The sequence below is a fragment of the Calidris pugnax genome, unplaced genomic scaffold (genome assembly GCF_001431845.1).
Source record: "Calidris pugnax isolate Ruff unplaced genomic scaffold, ASM143184v1 scaffold8, whole genome shotgun sequence".
Classification (NCBI taxonomy): domain Eukaryota; kingdom Metazoa; phylum Chordata; class Aves; order Charadriiformes; family Scolopacidae; genus Calidris; species Calidris pugnax.
In genome coordinates this window covers 3,206,117-3,229,638 of record NW_015090830.1, presented here as the reverse complement: position 1 = coordinate 3,229,638, position 23,522 = coordinate 3,206,117, and the positions used below count along the sequence as shown (strand labels likewise).

Sequence of the window (23,522 nt, the reverse complement as noted above, 5' to 3'; positions counted from 1 at the left end):
ACTCCAGGTGGGGTCTCACGAGCGCAGAATAGAGGGGCAGAATCACTTCCCATGACCGGCTGACCACGTTTCTCTTGATGCAGCCCAGGATGTGGTTGGCAGGCCTTGGTATCTGCTTCACCAGCCATGGTCCACTGTGGGTTTCTGGCAGGGGGGTGTTAGGGACTGTGACTTGGGACCGGCTGATCTGGTTCTGCTTTGGTTCGCTGCCTGTTGTCAAGTTCACATGTGGTTGTTTACAAGCAGGAGGCCTGGTGAAGGCTGAAGGAACAGTCACACTTCAGGGGAGCAGCTTCTGCCTTCCCTGGTTCCTGAGGGGTGACACAGGGCTTGCTGTGGGCACCCTCCTGTGCCAGGGTTTCAATCACTTCCGTTCTTCTGTGGCCCTTCTGTAGATCAATAGGGTGTCGGGGGGTGGTTATAGGCTTCTCAGGGAGAAAGCACTAGAAGCCACCGTTCAAAACATGACAGTCCAGTACGTGCCTTTCCTGTTGGACCTAAACTGCTGCAGGCTGTCTCTTGCAATTTCCTCTCCTCTGGAAGGAATCTCCAGTCAGACACACACCACTGTACTATGTGTCTCCAGCCCTCTCCCATGCTCTCTCGCCTTCTCTTTCCCTAACTACCTAACTAACTACTGTCATACCACATCCTTAGGTCTGTTGCTTCCCTTCTTGTTTCAGTTCCATCTTTTCTTTTCCAGTTGCTTTATTTTTACTGTTCTCACACATCATGAAATAAAGCCTGTGTCTTGTCCCCCCAACAGATGATGATTCATCCTCAGAGGCAAAAAAAAAAAAAAGAAAAAGAAAAGAATCCAACCACGTTTTCTGTGTAAAAGTAACCTTCCTGTGATCACTTTAAACATCCTTACATAATTTCAAGCAAACTGACATTTCTCGTTAGTGCAGCATGTTGGGAGTCCAGGGGTAACACTATGACAACATTGCAGCCAAGTCATTTCTAATTTCCCGCCATTTCTGTACAGAAGCCTATAAACTGGATTATTGTTTCAGTGTGCTGTCACCTGCAGCACGTTTCTTGGGATTCCCTTATCTCTAGTTATGTCTGCATGATGAAATGTGCTTTTATATATAAATTCTGTACTGATATCAGGACAATACTTCATGTCTCTGAACTTGCTTGTCCTGAGAGGAGTCCGACTTTGGTACCTGGTGTCATTTCATGCTGCACAACTAATTTGAAATCCTTGCCTAAAGAAAACAACCCCTCAGAATCTAGCTTTATTACTGCAGCACAAAATGTGAACATCAAATCAACAGCGGAGCAGTAGCAGCAGGCAAAATATATATAAAACATATAAACTAGGAAGGTGAGAGAATCAAGACCAGGAAAACAGGAACAATTAGTAGCAACATCTAAGATGGATAGGAGGTGGTGATCAGTTTGTAATGCTTAGCCCGTGGCAAACACACATCCTGCACAGGCACCCAGGTGTTCCCTCAGCCACCGCAGGAAGCAGTTACTGAAACTCATTAGAAAATGACAGTGACTTATGGTAGCATCTGTAGGAGCGGAACAAAGAAATACTTTTGGCATCTGAACCTACAATGCAAAAGAACATCAGTAAGTATTGTGTCTGTAGTATGGGCCAAGAAACAAATGCACCACATCCTCACGACAGACTGGTAAACCAGTCACCCTACTCGTGCCTTAGTGACATGCCAGCACCCCTTGCTTGGTGCTGTCAGAAGTGCCAGGAGCCGCATCGTTCTGAGATCTGCCGGTGCCAACTCGTGAGCATAAGCAGTTGTGTAGATGCAGCCTTGAAAAAAGAGGTAGTTAGCTTGTTAGCCTGTGTAAAATGGAACAGAAGATTTTGGGATTGGGTTTTTTGAGATTGAGATTTTTCCTGTGTAAAATGGAACAGAAGATTTTGGGAGGTATGGGTTTGGGTTTTTTGGTGCTACATGCAGTTTACATAGCTCTCAATAAAGTAAGATTTTTGTGACTTCTATGATAACGCAAGGTAGGGAGTTGCCTCTGTTTTTTCCATTCTGGCCTTATAAATGGAGAAATGCATTTTCTGAGTACAACATGAGAGAAGAAAGCAGTGCACAATTGTGGACACAGAAAGAGAAGGCAGAAGCAAAAGGGCACACTTTCTGTTTTATGGCAGAGGAGTTTTTGGCAGATGAAAAAGATTGTCATAAAATTTTGACCTTTTTGACTTACTTCTTAATTGACTTCTGAGGCAGTGCTAAACACATTCTGAACTGACTCACCTCAGAGACCAAATAGCCATTTTCATATATGGACAGAAAAGATTCAAGATTTAAGCCTGTTAAAGGTCAAGAAAAAAGGGAATTCTTCGCACAAGAACAGGAAACCTGTTTTGTGCTACTAGTTAAGTTCATTGAACAAAATAATAGCATAATAGATCTACTGATGCCTTTTCAATTAGATCCGTATATCAGTGACTAGTTTTATATCCTTTATGGTCAGAAGCTGGTAGGCTGTTTTAAAAATTATTATTCTTTTTCAACGGTCTAATTTAGGTCTATCAGAAGATATTTGTTTAATTTTTTCATTTTTCTGATAATGCATTCAGCTTCCATGTGAGTCATGTCTGTGTGATGTCTATAGCCATCTGATTTTATTTCCTAGAAATAAAAAGGGAACACATTAGTTTAATACTATCAATAGCAGCTTTAGGCTGTGCTAGGCACAGAGGGAGACTAGGAACAGTTGACATTCACAGTTGGTCTTTAAAGGTATAAAATACTTCCAAAAAATTAGGATTTAATCATGAAAAATATGTTCTTGATTTACTTGGCTTTTTTTTTTTTTTTTTAATCTGTAAACAAAGCACACACTCCATTTTAGATGTAGTTATTCTTTGCAAAATGAGAGACAGATAATGAAAACACAACTTGAAGAATACCAACTATTTATGCCAGGAATTCAGTCTTTCCCAAATGGAGACATGGCAGTTCGGTCTGAGTTGGAGCTTGCTGTCAGTGTTGCTGCATGCAGTGCCTCCTCCTGCATGTAAGTTTCTTCTTGTGGTCACATTCAGAAATGTACCTAGTACCATCCAGAAGCCCAGTTAAGGTACTGTTCTGAGTTTCCACACGGGATCTTTCTGATCTTTCTATCTTTTAATAGATAGCAAACTTTTGTTAGAGTGAAATATTGTACAACTTCTGCCATTCCTAGTATTTCATACTACCTGCAGAGTTTCACAGAGGTACCATCATCACCATCAGCAAATCATGCCATTTGTGGAAAGATGTGATTTATGTTCTTTGTGTAATTCACATCTTGGCTACCTTAGACCACTGACAAGGTTTTGTTGGTTTCTCATGGAGGTGTAATAAGTGCCAGCAGAAATTTTACTGCCAAAAGAGTTCCATATCATCCTTAGATATCCCTAGATGGAAGGCCAGAGGACATTATTTCTCATCTTTGTGTCCCCTGTAGTGCAGAAATGTAATTTAGTTTTTATTCTTGCTGCCCAACTTGTTCCTGTGTTCTTTCTATGTATTGCTCCTATAAAGCACATCATCCTAATGGCCAATGATAAATTATCTCTCTCAGAGACTATCTGATTTTGTTAGCTGCAGAGTTTAGCAAGCAATTTCATAAAATATGATTAATCTTCTGCAAAAGAAGTTGTTTGATCTTGGGGTCATTTAAAAAATTGCAGTTGTAGGTTATCCTTGTTTTTAATCTAAATTTAGGGTAGCTTTTTCTATTGAAAAAAAACAAAAACAAAAACAAAAACCAAAGGCGACTTCTGTATTCTGAGCTTAAATACGTATAAACTTATTCTTGCTCAGTGCCTGTCTTTAGGTCTTGTTCTCTAGCATCTTCAGTAACTCATTAGTAGTGGAACTCCTGATGTTTTTCCTACTGTCAAACATTACCAAGTATTGCTTATGAAAGGATATCTGGCTGTATTACATTTCATACAAGCATCTTGAGTAATGCTACGCGTGACAGTATAGAAAGGAAAACACGCACTATCTGAGCAAGTAAGACTGAAGTTACCCCATTATGTCAGGATTGCTTAGGTTTTGCCATGTTACCTTGTTCCACGAGTCTGATAGTATTTCATATTTGCAACACGTTTCCTAACTTCCAGAAGACTTCTATGTAAACTCACTGGAAAGTCTATTATCTTTATAATATATTGCCTACAAATTTTTGCCATAAAAGTTACCTATCCCTAAAGAAATTCTTCCCCATTAAATACTTCCTTACTAAGCTCAGTTATTGAAGAACTACTTATTTCTCTCTGATTTTCTTCCTGGCCCTCACAGGTGCACAGTTAGAGAGTGTTACCACCAGGCAATATTTCGCAAGTGCCAAAGTTTTGAAGTATGTTTCTACCAATCACTAAGAGGAGGTTACATTTGACACTCTGTAGTCCTAGATCAATTGCACAGGGATTCCTCTTATTTGGAGGCATTTCATTAGCATTGTGCAGTAGTTGGAAACCTGTTAGTGTCAGGCATCCTCTCTGAATGAGACATTGGTGCTATCCCCCTGCCCCGACTATGGATTTCAATGTGACCATTAAAAAAATATCTTTAGGTAATCAAAAAAGAACCATTTGTTCTTGGGGTGGGGTGCAGGCTTTATGTTTTTCTATGCACTTCACGACTTATATTTTTCTCTTACTTCTTGTGGACATTTGTGGTGCTTTGCTATCCCATGGATTAATGGTTTATTATTTCAAATCCTAGCCAACACCTCCATTTTCCTCTTACAATAATGGCAGAATTTTTATCTTGTGTAAAAAGCATAAGATAATCAGCATGTAATGAAACTATTCTCTATTTGCAGTTCACTTCCTCTTGAAATAAGGAGTTCTTCATCTTTCGTTCCAATAGTTATTAGGTCAGAAAGAGAGTTAGAAGGGATATCCTTGTATTGTTCCCTTACATAATGGTATCAGCCTACTTTTTGCATCATTTATCCAGATATATATCATTTATAGAATTCTTGGATGAAAATGAACTTATTCTACATTTCTGAATGCATTCACCAAATCCTATTTTCCAGTACCTAAGAATAGGTTCTGTAGCAACACTAAAGCCCTTTTCTGTATTTGTAGGTAGAACATAGCCCTCTTAATGCTGGTAGAGCATGGTCTTGCATATAAATTACCTTCCTTTTTTTGTAAAACAAGTTTGTTTTCAGTGTACTCGTTTAAGAATTGCTGCCTCTGATCTAAAGAGACGTGTTTGTTTCATAACAAGGGAGCTTGTTTGGGATTTAGCATATAAAGTATTATCATTTATTTCTTCATTTTATTATCATTTATTTCTTCATTTTAAGCATGTGTTTGCTCCCTCCTTCCTTTTTTTTCCCCCAACTTTCTGCATTACTAGGCAATATAATACCTATGTTATATTGCAGCCTTGGCATTTTTTCTTGTAATATAAAGGTAGTGATATCTTTAATATTTAAAATCTCCTAGAAGGTACATCTTGAAATATTTTCCTATTACTATTCTAGTACTGGTCCTGGATTTGGAGGGAGAATGGGGGCAATGCTTATTATGTTATCTTCTGTTCGTTTTGAAAGTCCTTCTTTTCCTACAGAATCTGTTTGACCAGTTGTAACCGACAGGATTTGTTTTCTTCTTCAGATCTTAAATTTTTGCCTTGGTTTAATCTCTCCTTTTTCTGCCAGTAATTAAGAAAACATCATCTTTTTATGATAGCCACAAAGGTCCCTCCTGAGATTTTCCCCCACAGTTTCTCCCTGCCTCTGCTACTGCTTCAACCTGCACTTCTTGCAGCTTTCCCAGAGACTGGAAAATGGGGAAGAGGGGAGAGACATCTGTACTTCAGTGGCAAAGCAGTTGCTCCTTGCCACCCCCTGAGGCATCTGCAGGGCTTCCCTTCCCCTCCCTCAATTCCATTGCTTTCCAAAACCATCCTAAATCATCACAGTTTCTTCAAAGAATGTTTCAGATGACCTCAAAAATAGGCCAGGCATGGAACGGAGGGGTTTAAAACAAACAGACAAACAGATGTTCTTTACTGTTAGGATTTGGAGGGAATATTTTCTCCTGGTCCCAGCCGGATATGCAGCTTAATTCTGGGAGCAGGACTTGAAAAACAGGATATGCCAGTGAGATGCCAAAGTATTTAGTAACCCTAGGAACAGGTCCATCCACCTTGTCTTTAACTATCATCCCCTCTTCCCTACTCTCAAATGCTGTGGAAAGACCTTGGCAGGTTACTATGAAGAGCTATCCCTGGTTTTATTGCTCTTTCAGTCTAGTTGTAGGATTCCCCCAGCATTCCAAATACAGTTGAGCACTTGTAAATTGAGTGCTCACTCTACAGATACCTGACCTGATCTTTATTTTATTGCATCTTTTGTAGTCACCCATTCCTTTACAAAACTGGGCAACAAATACAACTAAGAACTGTTAACAACTACTTGCCATGAGTATACACACTTAAATAAGGAAACGAAGAAAGGAGGTTGTAGGATAGAAATCAATGTTTGATGCTCAAACTAAATCAACTGAGAGGCAGAAGAAACAGTAAGCAATGACTTTTTGGTATTTGAAATCCTTAATTAGGCATATACTAACAGTGTGGAGATGGTTCCTCTCTGCGATATGAGGCACCTCAACCTATTAACTCCGTAAACGAATGTTTAAAGGACATTAAAGGAGTTTTGCTATTGCTTTCTTTCAACTGTTACCCAAATGAGCAAAACAGGTTGAAGAATGTGTGAAGTGATTAATTACACTAATTAAAAGCACTTTATTTACACTTACTTTATAATTTATCATTACTACTTCTGCCAGTTGATCGAAGGTGAGTGAAGTGTTGTTTATAATTGGTATGGGACCTAATTAAATTTTCGTTTGAGCACGTTTTGGTCTATTTCCTTTGTCAATTAGAACTGGCAACACAATAGATGACTGACCAAATGGAAATGTATAAGACAGTAGCAGTGCTCCACTTTACTACTTCCTTGGAGAAGGCAAAGTGCCCCAGTAAGCCATCTGGCTTCGAATCTTCAGGAGAGAAAAAAAATAATTAATCCTTCTCCTTTCACTTACATGATGTTTTGGTTGGGAACTTCACATGAAAAACTGAGTAACAACCATGCAATTATCTCATGGGGGCTGACTAGGTATATGTTTCTGTATTTTGTAGTGTAATTATTTTAGCCAATTCAGAAGTAATTATTACATAGATTTAGCATACTGAATTAATCATGCCCTTATCTTGTAATAATATAGTACTGTATGTAACTTGTCATTATACACTAATTATTTTATAATTGAACAACTAACAGATAATGTATTATTGAGTACTTGTTCCATGATAAATTTGGCTCTGTAATATATTATATCAGTCCCATTTCATAATTCAGCCTTTTTCTTTCTGTTTTGAAGATTGACCATGCTACTGCTATAGTATCATCTTGAATTGTTACATACAGTGAAGCTACAGTTTGTGAAGTATTCCATGAGATATCGCAGTCTGAGGATTAGGAAACTGGAGCAACTTTTCAGACATTTGACTAGTGGGCACTAGGGACAGGCTGTCATTGATATCCCCACAGGAAACAAAGTTTTTGGTTTCTTCTTGTGAGTTTCTCCTTTACAAGAATCCCACATCCATCTGGCTATTTGTTTAGCTTTGTGACTGAGCAGTGGCACTACAATATAAGGCAGAAAAAAAAAAAAAAAAGTTCTCTGAATTTACAATGCAGTTAATCCACAGATCCCTACTACTTTAACTGGCTGTCCTGTATGTAAAATACATCATCACGAATACTGATTGCACTTAATTCTTATCTGACTTCACATCATGTGTTTGTTTTTGAATCCTCACTGTAGTAATGTGATGTAGTAATATGACAAATAGCAAAATTTAATAGGATGTGCTTCTTCATCCCCCCTGGTCTCTAATCAGTGTAAGGGTATGAGATCAGTCTCTCAGCAGTTAGCATGATTTCTCAGTGCTTAGAAGACTGCCTAACTTCTGACACTGATAAGCTCCTTAGAGCCCAAGTTCCTAGTGGGTTTCTTACGTGATACTCTTCTGCTTGTGACGACTTAGGGCTACACTTTAGGTGAGCTTTGCTACTGCTTGGTCACCAGACAAGGCCCTACCCTCTGGGGGAAGGGAAGAAAGCATCTCATGACTCACCAGTTCCAATTCCCAACCGAGTTTCCTGGCTATTCCATCACTGATGGTGATGATGCATATTTTTTGTAATCTCACTGAAGCTCCTGTAGGCTTTAATGACTATTCATTGAATCAATATTCAGTGCTATGCTGATTCACTTTGGTCTTTGTTTCTTCTTCTTTTTTTTTATTTTTTTATTTTTGTATTTTTTTTTTTTTAATTTTTGATAAATCTATTCCTTTCTCTGCGTAATTTGGGCATTGTGTTGCCTGGCCCAGGACTGTGGCTCACAGTGGGCAGCTGAGCATCCACCTCCTCTCAGGGTGTGCTTCCAAGCGAGTGAGGAAAGGAAAGCTACGTCCTGTACTCTCGGAGTTTGACAATGCCAGGGTGCATTGAATCCCCTGTTGTTTCAGGAAAACTAACAGAAAGAAACATGTTTTTAAAATGCAGAGCAGTGGTGGTGACATAGTTGGTCTGCTAAACATTTCTATTAATACAGCTACTCTTTTACTAGCATCCTATATGTTAAAAAATGGTTTTATATCGTACATTCAACGGGTACATTTCTGTGTTAGCACATGGCCTGGTTTCAGCTGGGATAATTTTCTTTCTAGCGGCTGCTGTGTTTCGGAATTGGTGTGAAAGGAATGTCAATAATGCATATTGTTTTAGTTGTTGCTAGGTGATGTTTATACCATTCAAAGACTTTTTTCAGGTCCCCATAGAAGCTGGGAAGGAGCACAGACAGAACAATGGAACGGCCAATTAAATGTTCCATACCATAGACCCCGTGCCTAGTATATAAATGGGAATTGGCTGGAGGGTTGGAATTTGTAATCACTGCTCAGGACAGTGCCGATTCACCAATTTTTGGGTGGTAAGAGTGACTCGTGTCATTATTGTTATTATTGCTGTTTTCCTTTTCTGGTACTGTTCTATTAAACTGTTTTTATCTCAATCCTCGAGGGGTTTTTTTCCTCCTTTCTTTTCCCCTCCTTTTCCTTCTCTTCTCCCTCCCCATCTGGGAGTGAAGAGGGAGAATGGTGCGAGTGGCAGAAGCTGGGAAGGAGCACAGACAGAACAATGGAACGGCCAATTAAATGTTCCATACCATAGACCCCGTGCCTAGTATATAAATGGGAATTGGCTGGAGGGTTGGAATTTGTAATCACTGCTCAGGACAGTGCCGATTCACCAATTTTTGGGTGGTAAGAGTGACTCGTGTCATTATTGTTATTATTGCTGTTTTCCTTTTCTGGTACTGTTCTATTAAACTGTTTTTATCTCAATCCTCGAGGGGTTTTTTTCCTCCTTTCTTTTCCCCTCCTTTTCCTTCTCTTCTCCCTCCCCATCTGGGAGTGAAGAGGGAGAATGGTGCGAGTGGCTGTGTGGTCCTAGTTTCTGGCTGGGGTTAAACCATGACAGCACACACCACTTTAATACACTTTGAATATCGTAAAAACTTATCTGACTCCTACTGAAATCAGGAAGCATATTGCAGTGGTTTGGAATATAGTAGCCCTAGTCTTTGGTAGTTTCTGAGCATACAAAAATGGACGGTTTGGACCTTTCTTCAATGTATAAGTTGGATTGTTCTGATGAAATGTAGGTATAAATTCAGTTGCACAAGTGAATATAGATTTTTATGCTGAGCAACAAGATATTGTTTAGGAGCAAAATACACGTTTTTTCATGCAATAGAAAGCTTCTTTTATCTTAAGTATGCTGCAAAGTGTGGTTTGAAAAAAAAGGAAATCTAAGGGATGATCTAAATAGAGCAATATGGTAAAATAATTATACCAGTGGAATTTTATTGGGGTTTTTTATTGGTTTTTTTCGGTCTGGTTTTTTTTTTTTACTTACTGGTCTGCATTATCTTGTCACTTCTTCCATAAGAAGCAGAATAATTAGAAGTTTATGTGTATATTTTCTATGATTGTAACTAATTTTTTGTTGCCTAAGCAAGCGCTGGTAGAGATAGAACAGTACGTGCAGGAGGTACTGAGAAGTATCCTAGTATTCTGCTGTTTGGAAACAGCCATATACAGTATTTCTGCATGCAAACACTCGCTGTTCAAGAATAATTTATTAAAAAAAATAATTCAAACTGAAAGTTTTAGGTTGTGATTTTTTTTTTACCTAGTTGGATTGGGTTGGTTGGGTTTTTTAACTCTGAATGCTGGAAGAAGGAAGAGGAGGTGGTCTGAGGAGAGCAGAAATGACAGGCAAAAGATTTTATTTCCAAAGAAAATATTGCTCTTGAAAATAAAAGGACAAATGTTTTTATACATTCAATTTTTTCTGCGTTTTTGACTGAGCCATGGATGATAATAGTAACCTGGAGCCTTTGTGTAACTTCAGTTTCCCGTAGTCAAATGTTACTTTGATGCCCTTGAATTAATAATAATCTCATCATTTTAAGGCCACTCACTTCCTTGGTTTGGTTTTTAAATAGCTACACTGCACCTTATTGCGGCATTGCACGTCGTATTGTTATTCAGAAAGGAAAACAGCAGCCCATGAAGAAATACTGCAAGTGCAATACCTTCTCCCTCAGAGGTGAGGGGTGCAGGAATAGCCCCAGCTACACGTGGTGGGGCTCAGTCAGCAACCTTTGCCTCATGCTCCCACCAGCTCCCTGACATCCCCCTTGTCAGAAGGAAGCAAGAAGATGCTGTGGAAGATCTTCTTCTACCAGGGCTCGTGATGGAGTCTATAACTCACCAGTTTACATTCATGGCCATATGCAACGTACTCAATGCCATGAATCAGCCTGTTCAGTGTAACTCCAGGCTGTGCTTATTTTGTTGAATACAATAATATGGCAGGAAGGAAGCAAGTGTGGGCTTCGGTGCTGCTCTCTTTAGTGATGGGAGGGCCATCTCTTTAGTGATGGGAGGCCCAGGGGAGGGCCAAGTCCTGCAGTGTATCTGCTCCTCTTCCCTGTTTTGCTTGAAGTAAGCATCCCAGGTACTCTCAGGTGCTCCAAATCTCCTAACCTTATTAGGGTTTTGAAAGATAAAAATAATAACCTATAACAGAACTTCCAGTAAGAAGCGGGGGGTAATATAACTAATTAGAAGGGCTTCACAGGAAGCCTGTCCCCTCCTTTCACCTTCTGAATGGGTGACTCCGTTCCTTTAACTCTGCTATGCCTGATGGAACCTGGGTCTCCAGACTGCAAAGGAAACTCATGTTTCCCTTCTCTGATTCCTAGGAAAGTCCTCTGCTCTCCATCACCTCTGAGCTGTGGCTGGCTCCCTGATGCAGGCATGTCCTTCATCTGCTTCTGTTCTCTTCTTGCCTGGTCTTCTCTGTGCTCCAGCAGTTTTCCCCACCATAAGTGTACTTTGCCTGTGTCCCAAGGAGGATGCAGACCCTCTCCCTCTCCTTTGAGATCTTACTGAGCCAGGTTTCAGCAGCCAAGGTGAGGAAGATGGAGAGCCTTGCACACTGCTCTGCTCAAGGTTAAGAGGAAGAGGAAGGTATTGTCTACAGTACGTGTCTGCCAAACCGGAGACATATGAAAGAGTTAATTACTATACCCGGCTCCATCTTCTGAAGTTAGTCCCAGTGGGTTCGTCTCTTGGAGTAGGGTGGCTCTGACTTAATTTCCTGAATTAGACCTTATATCTCTACTATTTTAGTGTTGATGATACAGGAGGAAAGTGGCACTAACTGAATCAGTGAAAATTTGTTACTATCCACGATGAATAATCCAACACTACTATTCTTTCACAAGGCAAATAGATATTTTTTTTTTAATGTGGTGGTTAAAAAACATAGGGGAAACCAGGTAGTTTTAACTTCCCCACACCCCCAAATAGAAACAAAATGTAGTACGAATTTTTAAAGCCATACTACAAATCCTTGGTATCTGCTAAACTAAACCTTATGAAGCTGGAAGTGTTTGTTTTCAAGTTTATTTTAAATTGAAGATTCGTAGTTAATTATGTGGCATTAAGGGAACAAATAAGACTGAATTGTTCCGGTAGTTAACTAGTGATTTCTAGTTCCTAACTGAAAATAGAGAATTTCCAGCTGCCTTAATTCCTCTGAAAACAAATGAAAAATAGTTGCATGAACACTTTCTTATACCAACATAACAGAATTTAAATTTTTGCCAGGAAGAACCAGTATGTTGTCAAGAGCCATCAGTGTATAAAAGTACACAAACAAACCACTTTCTTTTCTCCTGGGTGAGCTGTGGGCTCTTCAGAAGGTTTGGTTTTGCCTTCAGATTGAAATCTCAAGAATGTTAATGAGAAAAGCAATCCATCTTCTCCCTGTCAGACAAGACGGGACAGCTTGTAGTCCCTAAACCTTGAAAATGGAACTTGTGTTTTTTTCAAGATCGCACTGATTGATCTCAAATGTATCTTGTAGTTTGTGCGGTTGGTTTAGACTTAGTTATTTACAGGTGAGCAGCCACAACTATTCTATGTTTGCTTGAGAAATGTGGGCTTATTTTAAATTTAAATATCTATCTGGCTGTCTCTCTCAAACGAATTTGTAATTACTTTATTGAAATGTATGTATGTTTTAATTGTTCATTACTGCTTGTTAAGGTACAAAATAAAAACTGCCATAGTGTAGTTAGTGAATGTAAAACCATGTGCTCCAAACTTTTTACTAACAATTTTTATCTACAGTTTGGATAAGTTTCTTAAAGTGCACGGAAGTGTTTAGGCGAAATGGTGGAGGGAACCCATGTGTGTGATTCTAGCTGGCTATGTAAATCCCCTAGTGAGCCATGGTAATATGAAAGGAGCACTTGAAAGCCAGATGCAATGAAAATTTAAACATATTGAGTTCATAGCATGTGATAGTTTAATCATTATTTAAGCTTTCGAAATGTCACAGCATAATTACTTTCAGAATGAGTACAAACACTTTCATGCACAAAAATTGCTGCAACTTTTGCCCTTCCTGGGAAAGTTACGCTTTTGTGAATTTTCTGAACTTAATCACATCCCTCGGTGGATCACGGGGAAATTCTTATTGAAAATTCAAAATCCAAAAGATTAAAATAAAGTCTACAGATATATTTTAAAACTAAGCCTGTATTTTCTTTATGCTCCTTTAAAAAAAAAAAAAAACAAAACAAACTGTGAAAATATTTCTTTCATTAAAGAACAGATTTGAAACAAAACCAGGTAAATGGAAAATGCTTAGTAAACCCGATTTGCAGAGTCAGAGAATGGAAAGCTACAAAATGTTGGGTTTATAAGCACTCATGCAGGATTACTTTCAGCTCTCCTTCGCAAGTGATACATTTTTAATAAACTCAGAGCATACATGGAACTCTGCCTCCTTTCGTACTTTTAAGGAAAGTAAAAGTACCAGAACTTACTTTCCAAATGTGTCCTGGATTTGGAATATTCTGATGAGTGGAATTGACTTTGCAGTATAAATTGGGTTGATATGTAAAACAGTGTCATGGTCCCAGTCTACACTTTAGATGTACACTTCCACTTTACATAGCCTACTACAATTTGTTTATAATATGAGCAGTTTGGGTTGGTTTTGGGAAAATGTCAGTCATAAGGGTTCTGCCATTTCTGACAAACAGGCTAGGGGAAATTTGTTAATTTGGGGGTGTGATTGTTTACATGTTTTCTAAGTAGAAATCCTTTTGGAGCAGCTGTACATCCTCGTAGCAAAGACTTGAAGGACATAAAATTTGGCCTTTGTTTCAGGAATGCACTGGGAGTTATTTCTGAAATTTGTTGGCATTTTGCCATTGTGAGTCGTTTTAAAACTGAACATTTTACATGTTCTGTAGGAGCAAAGTCAACGTAATCATTTCACATCCCTTAAGGTTTGCGTCGCCTTCTGTGCCCTCGTGAGTTTGTTAGTGCTAACCAGAAGATGAACCTGTTGTCCCCGTGGAGCTGCTGAATGCTATAGATGATGGCTGTTGGGTAGAAGGTAGACTTCTTTGCAACTCATGCAATGGCCTAGGAGTAACTTTCTTTTTTTCTCTCCTGTTGTATTTCACTTGCTGGGCCTGGACACCATGGAGGAGTAATCTAGTTTATTGAAAATTAAGAGATACTAGAATCGGTGAAGGCATAGGGGAGGATTAGGTGGGTAATCTTTAATGTAGCTCTACGTGTATGGAGACAGAATGAGTTCACCAGCAGAAGTGGTTGTGGGAGGTCATGTCTAAATCATGCGACAGTGCAGTGTAGGAAGAGCCTTTCTCTGTCTGCTACATGCTCTTGGGGCAAAAAATGGGGAATTTGCTATGTGTATGTGATAACCTAAATCACTTGTACTTGAACCAAATGAATATTAGAACATGTGTTAGTTTTGCAAAATGACTAAATAACTGTGGAAAGTGTCACTGTTCCCACTCCCAACATGCCCTTCAGTCTGGCAGCCCCAATTTAAGCTCGCTGCCTGCACTTGGCTCTCCTGCCGCGCAGTGCTGTGATGGGGAAGATAAGATAGGCTGACAAAACAGTCATCAAAGATTCACTGGCATCAGGGTGAGTCCTACACGATGAGAAGAGCTATTAATATTTTAAAGGCTGCCATCCATCCCTACAGGCACCAAAGTATTACATCACCACGTGTACACAACAGAGTGGCAGTAATCAATAGATCTAATGTGCTGGGGGCCAGGGACGGACAAGTGTTAGCATTTCCCATGCAGAACGAGTGGATATAATTAAGTGAAATAAACAAGGCTTATCCTTAGAAAAAAAGAAAACTCATTAACTATTCTGAGCTGAAAACCAAGACTTCTTTATCAAATAGTATGGTTGGGTTTGTTAAGGCTTAGAATTTCTCCACCGGTCAAAACCGTACGTTTTTTGCAAAGAAAGCAATGTGGTCTGTAGCTTGAACACAATGATAATAATGATAACTGAGTGGTAAAGAAATGACTTAATGTATGTGATTGTTATTACTGAAAAGCCAAACTGTTAATTTCGAGGCTCACTCGACAGATGACACAGGTGTGCTCTTTCCCTGCAGCTTTCTCACTGCTCCCAAATCCTGTCCCCGCAGGGCCCAGCCTCCTCTCCCAGAGCACGCTCCAGCTCAATTCCAAACCTGAAGGCTCCTTCCAGTACTCGGCCAGCTACCACAGTAACCAGACCCTCGCCCTGGGCGAAACAGGGGCCGCCCAGCTCCCGGCCCGCAGCGGTCAGGCCAGAGGTGCCATCCAGAGCTACAGCCAGGTACGTGTCCTAAGCAGCCCGGGTCTCTCACATCCAAAAATCGTGCAAGGTGGCTCCCAGGAAAGAGAGCTGTTTGGTGCCCACCGGCACGTGAATGTCTGCCTTTACTTTCTGTCGTGTTCAACACATCTCCAGCGGGGTGGAGTTGCCACCTCAATGTTCGTAAATTTAAAGTGGGTTGACTTGCATCGTTATAAAATAATACTGATTAAAAAGAAGATTTACATTGCCAGTTTTACTTACTCACTTGTGTATATATTTTGGTGCCAGCATGTTTAGGCATTTAAGTTTTAAAATTTCTGGGGCTGTGCTCATTAGGAGCCCTAACTAAGGTCTAGGACCTTCCTGCATTGCCATCAGGATATTACTGAAAGCAGTGTCAGCAAACAAAAACAAAGCCAGGATGACGCCAGATGCAAATCCTGGTTGGGATACCGTCCGTTGGCTGGTGCTGTGATGTTATCTCAAGCGTAAGAATAACTTTTTTGCCTTTTTTTCCCCCCAAGACAAGCAACTTCTCAGCCAGCCACCTGTGTGTTTCAAACATTTTGAAAGATTGTTTCAGATACTCATGAAGACTTTATAAATCTCTCTTACTGTTTAAATGATCCTTCCTGGCTCTGACACGTAACCCTCTCACCTTCTGTGCTTTTCACCATGACATCAAAGCCTCTCACTGGGAAGTTAAGCTTCAGTTTAGACAAAAATTTCTAGAAGCGTTCATGCTTCTGTACATAAACAAAGTCTGACTGGGTTTCGTTGGTCAGCTCAGGTTATTTTCTCTGTTTAGATCTTAACCGCCCCAGCAAAGCAGACCATCTCAGTGTGACACTGGGACACATTATAATTCAGGATTCTGTAGAAGTGAGTAGTATTTGAATTTCAAAGCCTTAAATTGCTAAGAGATTTCCAGTATTATATAGTCATTGCACAGCTTGTGGGATACCAAGAGACATACAATATTCTATTCTCTCAATTTGCTCAGAAAAGCTCCCTATCCTCTAAGACTGAAAAATGAAATAAAGCACAGTTGAATTTCATTTCAAATTGGATAGGTACTTTTTTCCTTCTTTGAGGGGTCTAAAATGAGCCTGCATAGTGGTAAGGCCTCAGAGTTTTTCTGTGTTTATCAAAGAGGACCTCCCTGATGTTCTTTGGGATTGGAGCCAGCCGGAGAGCAGGACTCCAGCTAGAAGGCAAAAGGAGGCTATAATATCCAGTTGTAGCCTGGGTAGATGTCATCAGGAGCTGTGCTGCGTGAAAAGCATTGTACCCTGGGGTACAGACTGAAAGGGTGGGATGCAGTCTTCAAGAAATGGTAGAAAAAGTAAGATGATGGAAAAGGAACAGGTTAAAAAGGCAGGAAGGGAAAGCGTGCAATTGTCTCAGAGTTAGAAGTAATGATATCCTTAATATAAATTTCGTCATCCATTCATTCACAGAAAAGGATGGATTTGTGGAGAGAGGAAAAAATCAATGATCTAGATTTCTTTCATTAAAATTACACTGAACAGACGTTGCTTGGACCTGAAAAGCTCTTGTGAGCCATCTATTTCACAGAGAACTGGTTACCTTCAGAAAGGTAACTAGTAAGTTAGTAAGGCAACCTTTCCTATCCCCTCCTTTTCCCTTGGTATGAGAGGGCAGAAAATCGGTTTTCTTTCTTCTGGTTCCTCCAGATGGATGGATGTTATGGTAGGTGTTCCTGTGGGAAAGTAACTCACAGAACACAATTTCACACCATCATCCTGCAAAGGATGCTTCACAACTTCAGATCAATTAAAATAGGTCTTGAAAATATTAAACTGACATATAAACTATGAATTAATACCATTAAAAGCATATATAGGAGGCTTTAAAAGAGGTAAACAGGAAGAGGAAGAGTCAAAAGTTAAAATTAAAAAGTTCTGAATATGACCATTGCTGATCCCACAATTAAGGAGAAAAAAAGTCAATCCTTGGAATTGTTTTGCTATCCCTATTATAATTGAAATAAGCCTCAGGAGTCAAAACTGCTCAGATTGTGATAATTTCCTTTGGTATTTGTGTGCCAGGAATATAGCTATCTCTGAACATGAATGATAGCCCAAATGAGTGGAAAAAATATGTAAATAGTCCCAAGGCCAGCTGTGACAGCAAGAACAATTTCTGAAAATGCAATTGTGTAAAAAAGAGAAACTAATTAGTCTTGGGACTTCCTGTATAGTGCTGCAAAGTGCAGTCTAACATTTTTGTCAATTTGGAGAACTTCATTATAGATCATAGAGTTTTTCCAGTGCTTTGAGTACTTTAGAACATGAAACTTTTATCTTGTAAATGCTAATGGAATAGGATTTTTTAGCAACAACTGCTCCTCTGGCAGGGAAATAGTCTGTTTCCCCACTGAAAACAATTTATCAACCGTGGTGTCCAGATCCTGGTATATCATGTATTAATCGATCAAGTTTATTTGTGAAGATTCAGTAGTGGTTCTTACTACAAAAAGTAGCAGATTTTGCAGATGAGTTGCTCAAAAGTGAACCCTCTATTTGAACAATGTAGTTTGTGAACAACTGATTGATTGGGTTTACTGTCATCTTGCAGAATGGTCAGCTTACATTGTAGGTACCGTAGGAATATAAGGCAGAGCATGTGCTACAAATAGTGGCTTTCCACGTGCTCTGCCATGTATTTGCAAGGGGAGGGGAAAGGAAGTTGAACTAGTTTATGTTTCTGGATGAGGACTTTTTCAGCTTCTGGTGATGCTGTGGTCTTTTTAGAAGCTGAGGCAGAAAGAGAGGTAAATCCCTACTGTGTATTATCCTATGCTCCTGAGCCTTCTGGACTGAACAAACTGGCACAGAATTTGAAAACCCTTAAAAACAAAAAATAGATGTGAAATAAAGGTAATTAAAAAACAAAGCTTTGAAATAATATTTAACAGTTAATTTTCTAACTTCTATCCTCTTTCCTGTAAACAAGTCATAAGTTTCTTGTTCATCACACCACCACACCTCACTAGCCCAATTTAGGATATTAGCTAACAAGTACAAGGATCTGTTTGGTTATCAAGCAAAACCTGCATACCGGCCTGATTCAGTTACACTCGTAGCTCTTCCCTCCATCGGTCATCTGTGCCACAAGGCGATAGGCTGCTTGATAATCTACCCAGACAAAATCTAACATCAGGACTTCGCCTCTGGCAGCACGTGGCAGATGATGATGTGTTTAAACCTGGATTTCAAATATGAAAATGAGAATTTTTCTGTCATTAAAGGAAGCAGATAAATCTCAAAACAGATTACTCTTATTAGGACACTCCAATAGTGTAGCTTATGGTAGTGAAGAACTGATTGGCATAACGCTGATCCTGCAATATTGATCCTACCATAGGTAATGATTGAAGCTTTCATTGCTGCTTTAAAACCAGAGATTTACCATCCCTGGACATTCTCAAAGGATCTCACACAATTCTGTGTGTGGATGTAGAAGACTATGATGGTATTACCTCCCTTCATCTCTATGTATGACCTTTTGAGATTAGGATCAGGTAGGCTGACAGGTTTTCCTGATAGTGTTGGGGTATATTTTACAAACACAGTATAACAATGACCTTGTGCTGGCCATGACTTTTGTGATAAAATCAGGAGAAACAGATGGAAAAGACCATGTTTGACAGATCCAGAGGTAGAGGCTGGCATCTGTTATCATGTAAGTGCATTTTGAATATAGGTAGCATCTCCCTAGCTATGTCAGGAGCTTATAAATAACAGCAAAACAGTCCTGCAGAAGAAAGACTTTTCCACGGGTGCTGCCCAAGGACTGAAGTTTGCATGGCAAAGACTAAGAAATGTTAAGCATCTCCCATACCCTCTTCTCCCCTTTGTAGAAGAGTGTTGATGGAGGTATTGGATCAGAGCAGGGTAGTACCTCGAGCGAAGCCATATGGAAGCTTCTTTAAGCTGAGAGAAAGGCTCCTCTCATAGGCAACAATGTACTGTATATGACAATGTTCATATTCTTCAGATATAACCTTGTTTGAGATTTTAAGGGCCAAGCAATCCCTGAAAGTTCCAGAGACCAAAACAAGCTGAAAACTCGGTGCTGGCATTTAATGCTAAACTAAATATGCTTGGATATACAAGTTCATCCAGACCTGAGACAGGCATGCAGACTTACTCAAATGTAACATACCTTTTCAATTTCTTCTATTATCTGTCAGATATACAGGACTTTGAGCTCAAATTGTCATTTCTTAAGGGTAACTGGTACCATGATTCAAATTTTCCAGCATTTTCCTGACTATGGAGCCATTTCTGTTCTTCTGTTTCTAAGACTCACATAGTTGCATTGACAGAAGTTCTGTTCCTTACCACCTGTGAATTATGAAGCATAGATGCACAAAACCTACCAAGTTTTGGGTTTGTGTTTTGGCACGCCTAAGAAGAAAATATTTTGAAGGGATTTTAGATGATGTACCCAATAGATCTGCTGCACCTGCTAGCGTATTCATAATGGTCGTCTTGTTCTTTGCTGGTTCTTTTGCTATTCAGGTCTTGCTGGTCTTACACGCCATTTTCTCCTCTGGGAACAATCTTCAAGAATCAACATGCCCATGTTTCAGTGATTAGCATCTGACCCCAAAGTTTTGCTTAAGCTGTCTAGCCATTCAGGATTTTGTAAATCCTTATCCATGAAAAAATTTCAGCAGAATAGATACACAGTTATTTGCCCCTCTCAATTCCACTTCACAAAACAGAAGTTTTGTCTGGCAGTCCTTCATTTAACCTTTTTCAGTTAAAGTTCTGATTTAAATTTTAAATTGGAGTTGTGGAAAAAAAAACAACAACAACAAAACAAACCAACAACAAAAAACCCACCAAAAAACAACCCGATTTCCTGAAATTTAGTACATTAAATGCATGAATCATGGCAGGTAAACAGGAGTTAAACTTTTCTCTAGTCTACTATAACCTAACTGGACACCCTCAGTAATTTTCTGTATAGAGCTCTGCAAATCTCATTTTGTCCATATCAGTAGAGAATGATCTTTCTAGTAAGATTAAATGTGAAAGAAAATATTTTCATAGGTGTATTAAGGTTCTCATGTTTTTTCACAGATTTCTACTATTAAAAAAAATATAGCAGAATCGATACATTGAATCCAAATAAGCTAATCAGGCTCCTTTTCTTTGGGATACCAGAAAAATTAAATCTCTGAGTCTTAGAACAGATATTTATAGGGTTGTGATGTGAAAGTTCTTGATTCTCGTTCATGTCTATGCAATAGATTGTTGCAGGAAGATGTAACAAGTGGGAAGTAAATTTGCTCTCAATTTATTAGTTTAAATACAGTTTCACTCTTAGGTTGACAACAATAATGGATAAATGGAAAAATACTAAGGGGAAAGTGCCATTGTATTTCATTCTTCCATGTGAAGTATAACCTCACATTGCAGGATGAACAATGACCTGGCTGTGTGGTTGTCTTCAGCAACAGACAGGGAGAAACACAGGGAGAAACTAAACTGTATTTGCCTCTTGAAAACACGAGTGGAGAATGTGACTGTACACTTGGCCCTTTGAAAAAACGTAAGAACTTCACAGTAAATTTAAGACAGGTCTGAGATTAGTCACATCCTAGAAAATACTGCATGCTAATGTTTTCATTGCAATCTGTTCATCCAAAAGTTCTCTCCTTCACAGAAGCTTAGCTTTTTAGGAAGTACTATACACTGCAGTTTTAATTAAGCGTTTAATTCTTGTGTCCCGCCACTACACCTTCGTCCCTGTAAGAGACAATTGTGACGTGGGATTTTTTTGGTTTTTGAATTAGTACTTGCAGAGCGCCTGGAGCTTTGTAGAGATTTATTAGGAATATGGGATAATATTGGTTTACTCAAAATTAATTACTCTAAATCCTTGACATATCAAGCCATGTACAAGTAGATTAGAAAAAGAAATGCTGTACACATGTTGACAGTGCTTGCCTAAAATCCTTATGATCAATGGCAAACTGCCTAAGTTACTAGTGTGCTAGCAGTCTGTTGCAGAAGACACTGGTAGCATTGCAGAAGACTGCATTTTGGAGCAATGATGAATATTACAAAATATATTATTATGCCACTTAACAGTCCAGAAAGTAAAAATTATTAACAAATCTCAGTTAATAATGTACTTATTCAAATGACCTTTTATCATGTGCAAAACTTGCTCTGTCCATGTTGTCTTAAATCTTGCCAGCCTGTTTTTGTTTTATGAAAGTTGTTACCATACAGCTTAAACCCTGAAAATGAAAACTGTGCTCCTGTCAAATACATTATTGGACAGTCAATTGCAGATTAGCCCTTCTTTCCAGTTTAAAGCAGAGATGGTAAGTAGCTCAGCATGAAAACAGCTTTAAAAGTTTGTTGATGTTCCCAGAGTTTGCCTTGCTCGTTTTTGTTATGAGTTTTTCAAAAGAGCAACTTGAGCTTGTTGGCCATTTATGAAAATTTCAAGGCTCCTACTTGATGCTGAGGTGTTTGTAACTCGTGCCTGCAATCAGAACAGCCCAACTTGAGAGCGAGCAGGCTACTTACATCTGTGATCCCCTTGCCCACTTGGGGCTCACCATGCAGAACAGCTGGAAGGACTAGATTACATTACATTTATCTATGAGGGCATTGCTCTCTGGGGTGCAAAACCTCTTGAAGCCAATGAGGTTTGGGTCCAGCAGTGCTCCCTTGAGACGCCTGAAAGCTGCGAGCGCTGGTATTTGCCATGCTATTAATGACTGGGAGTAAAGCACCAGGAGCAGCTCCTCCAAATGTCTGGAAAAATACATATCCTTCCCCCAGATGCAAAGCATTTAAAATGAGGGGTGGGGATTCAAAATTAAAAAACTAAAAGGACAGAAAAAATTCCAGTGGGTGTAGATGGGAAGAAGTACACGTTTCTGGCATTTTGAACCTCATTTATTCTTTGTTCTGATTAGTTGTTTTATCTTGCCCTCAGTTCCTGACGAGATCCTTTATTGGGTATCATAGTGAAAACAAATCAAGTTTCATACCAGGAACGTGGTGCTTTTGTTTACTTGTTTTTTTCCCTGTAGGATGCTAGTAAAAACAAAAAAAAAAGTTGCTATTTAAATGTGAAATGCTGCTGTCGGCATTCACCACACCTCTTTGAATTGAGCCACAAAATTCATTATTCACATTTTAAAGGCTTTTCTGGCTAAGGAAATCAGTAGCCAGGAGGTGTGTGCGCTTGGGTGAAGCACTGATCAGAACTGTCAGCTCCCAGGATCTGGAGCATTTTCTGAGGTTTCAAGTAAATCCCCTGCATGACCAGGGAAAAAAAAGTATCTGAAACAAGAGTGCGTCTTCCAAGAGAGCGCTGAGCTCTCGCTCACCGGGGGGTGTAGTTATTAGAGGATTGTAACGTTGCCAGATTCACAGATGATCTCTTGAGCCCAAGATCCCCGACAATAAAAAAGGGGAAGCCGCCTGTGCGTGAAGGCTCCGTCCTCTCCCGCTCCAGAGGCGGCTCAGGCAGTTTCTCTCTCTGAAGTTTCTCAAGGGCAGCATCTGCCCAGGCTTTTCGCTCGCTCCCCACCTCCTTCAGCACACACCCCGGCCCCAGTTTCTGGGCTTAAGGGGAACTTCGCGGCTGGCGGGCCCCGATTGCGGCGGTGCGGTCCCTCCATCCTTCCTTCCATCCATCCATCCATCCGTCCGTCCGTCTGTCTGTCTGTCTGTCCGTCCGTCCGTCTGTCCGTCCGTCCCTCCCTCCCTCCCGCTGGATGCGGCCCGGGGGAGGAGGGCCCGGGCCCGGCCCCGGCAGCTCCTCCCGCCCCCTCCTTCTTCTTTTCCTCCGCCTGAATAAACGAGAGGCGACGGCTGTCCGCCCCCGAGGCCGGCCGCCGGGGCGGGGGGGGTTTTCCCCCGCCGCTCCTCCGGGAGGGGGCTGCGCCCGGCGCCGCCGTTCCGCTGCCGGGGGCGGATGGCGGGTGCGGTGTGAGCGCGGCGCGGAGCCTCTGCGGGCACCGAATTGTTTGTCTGCGAGGAAAGTTACCCCATTAAAGCCCTTTTCCGTGGCTTCAACTGCTTTCTCCTAATGTATGCAGAATAAAAGTTTTGGGGGGGGGGGGGGGGGGGGGGGGGGGGTTTTTTTTTTTACTCGGGATACGATCCACGTCCCCCCGCTCCGGGGAGCGGGGCCGCCACCTCCGCG

General features: G+C 40.3%; 1 protein-coding gene across 1 annotated transcript in view; it reads left to right on the top strand.

The window, feature by feature from the left end:
- Positions 1 to 23,522, top strand: part of CTNND2 (catenin delta 2) — a 672,616-nt gene that overhangs the window by 373,072 nt on the left and 276,022 nt on the right. Inside the window, exon 6 of the mRNA XM_014940766.1 lies at positions 15,157 to 15,329. Within this exon, the coding sequence (XP_014796252.1) occupies positions 15,157 to 15,329 (173 nt within the window). The remainder of the gene's footprint in view (positions 1 to 15,156; positions 15,330 to 23,522) is intronic.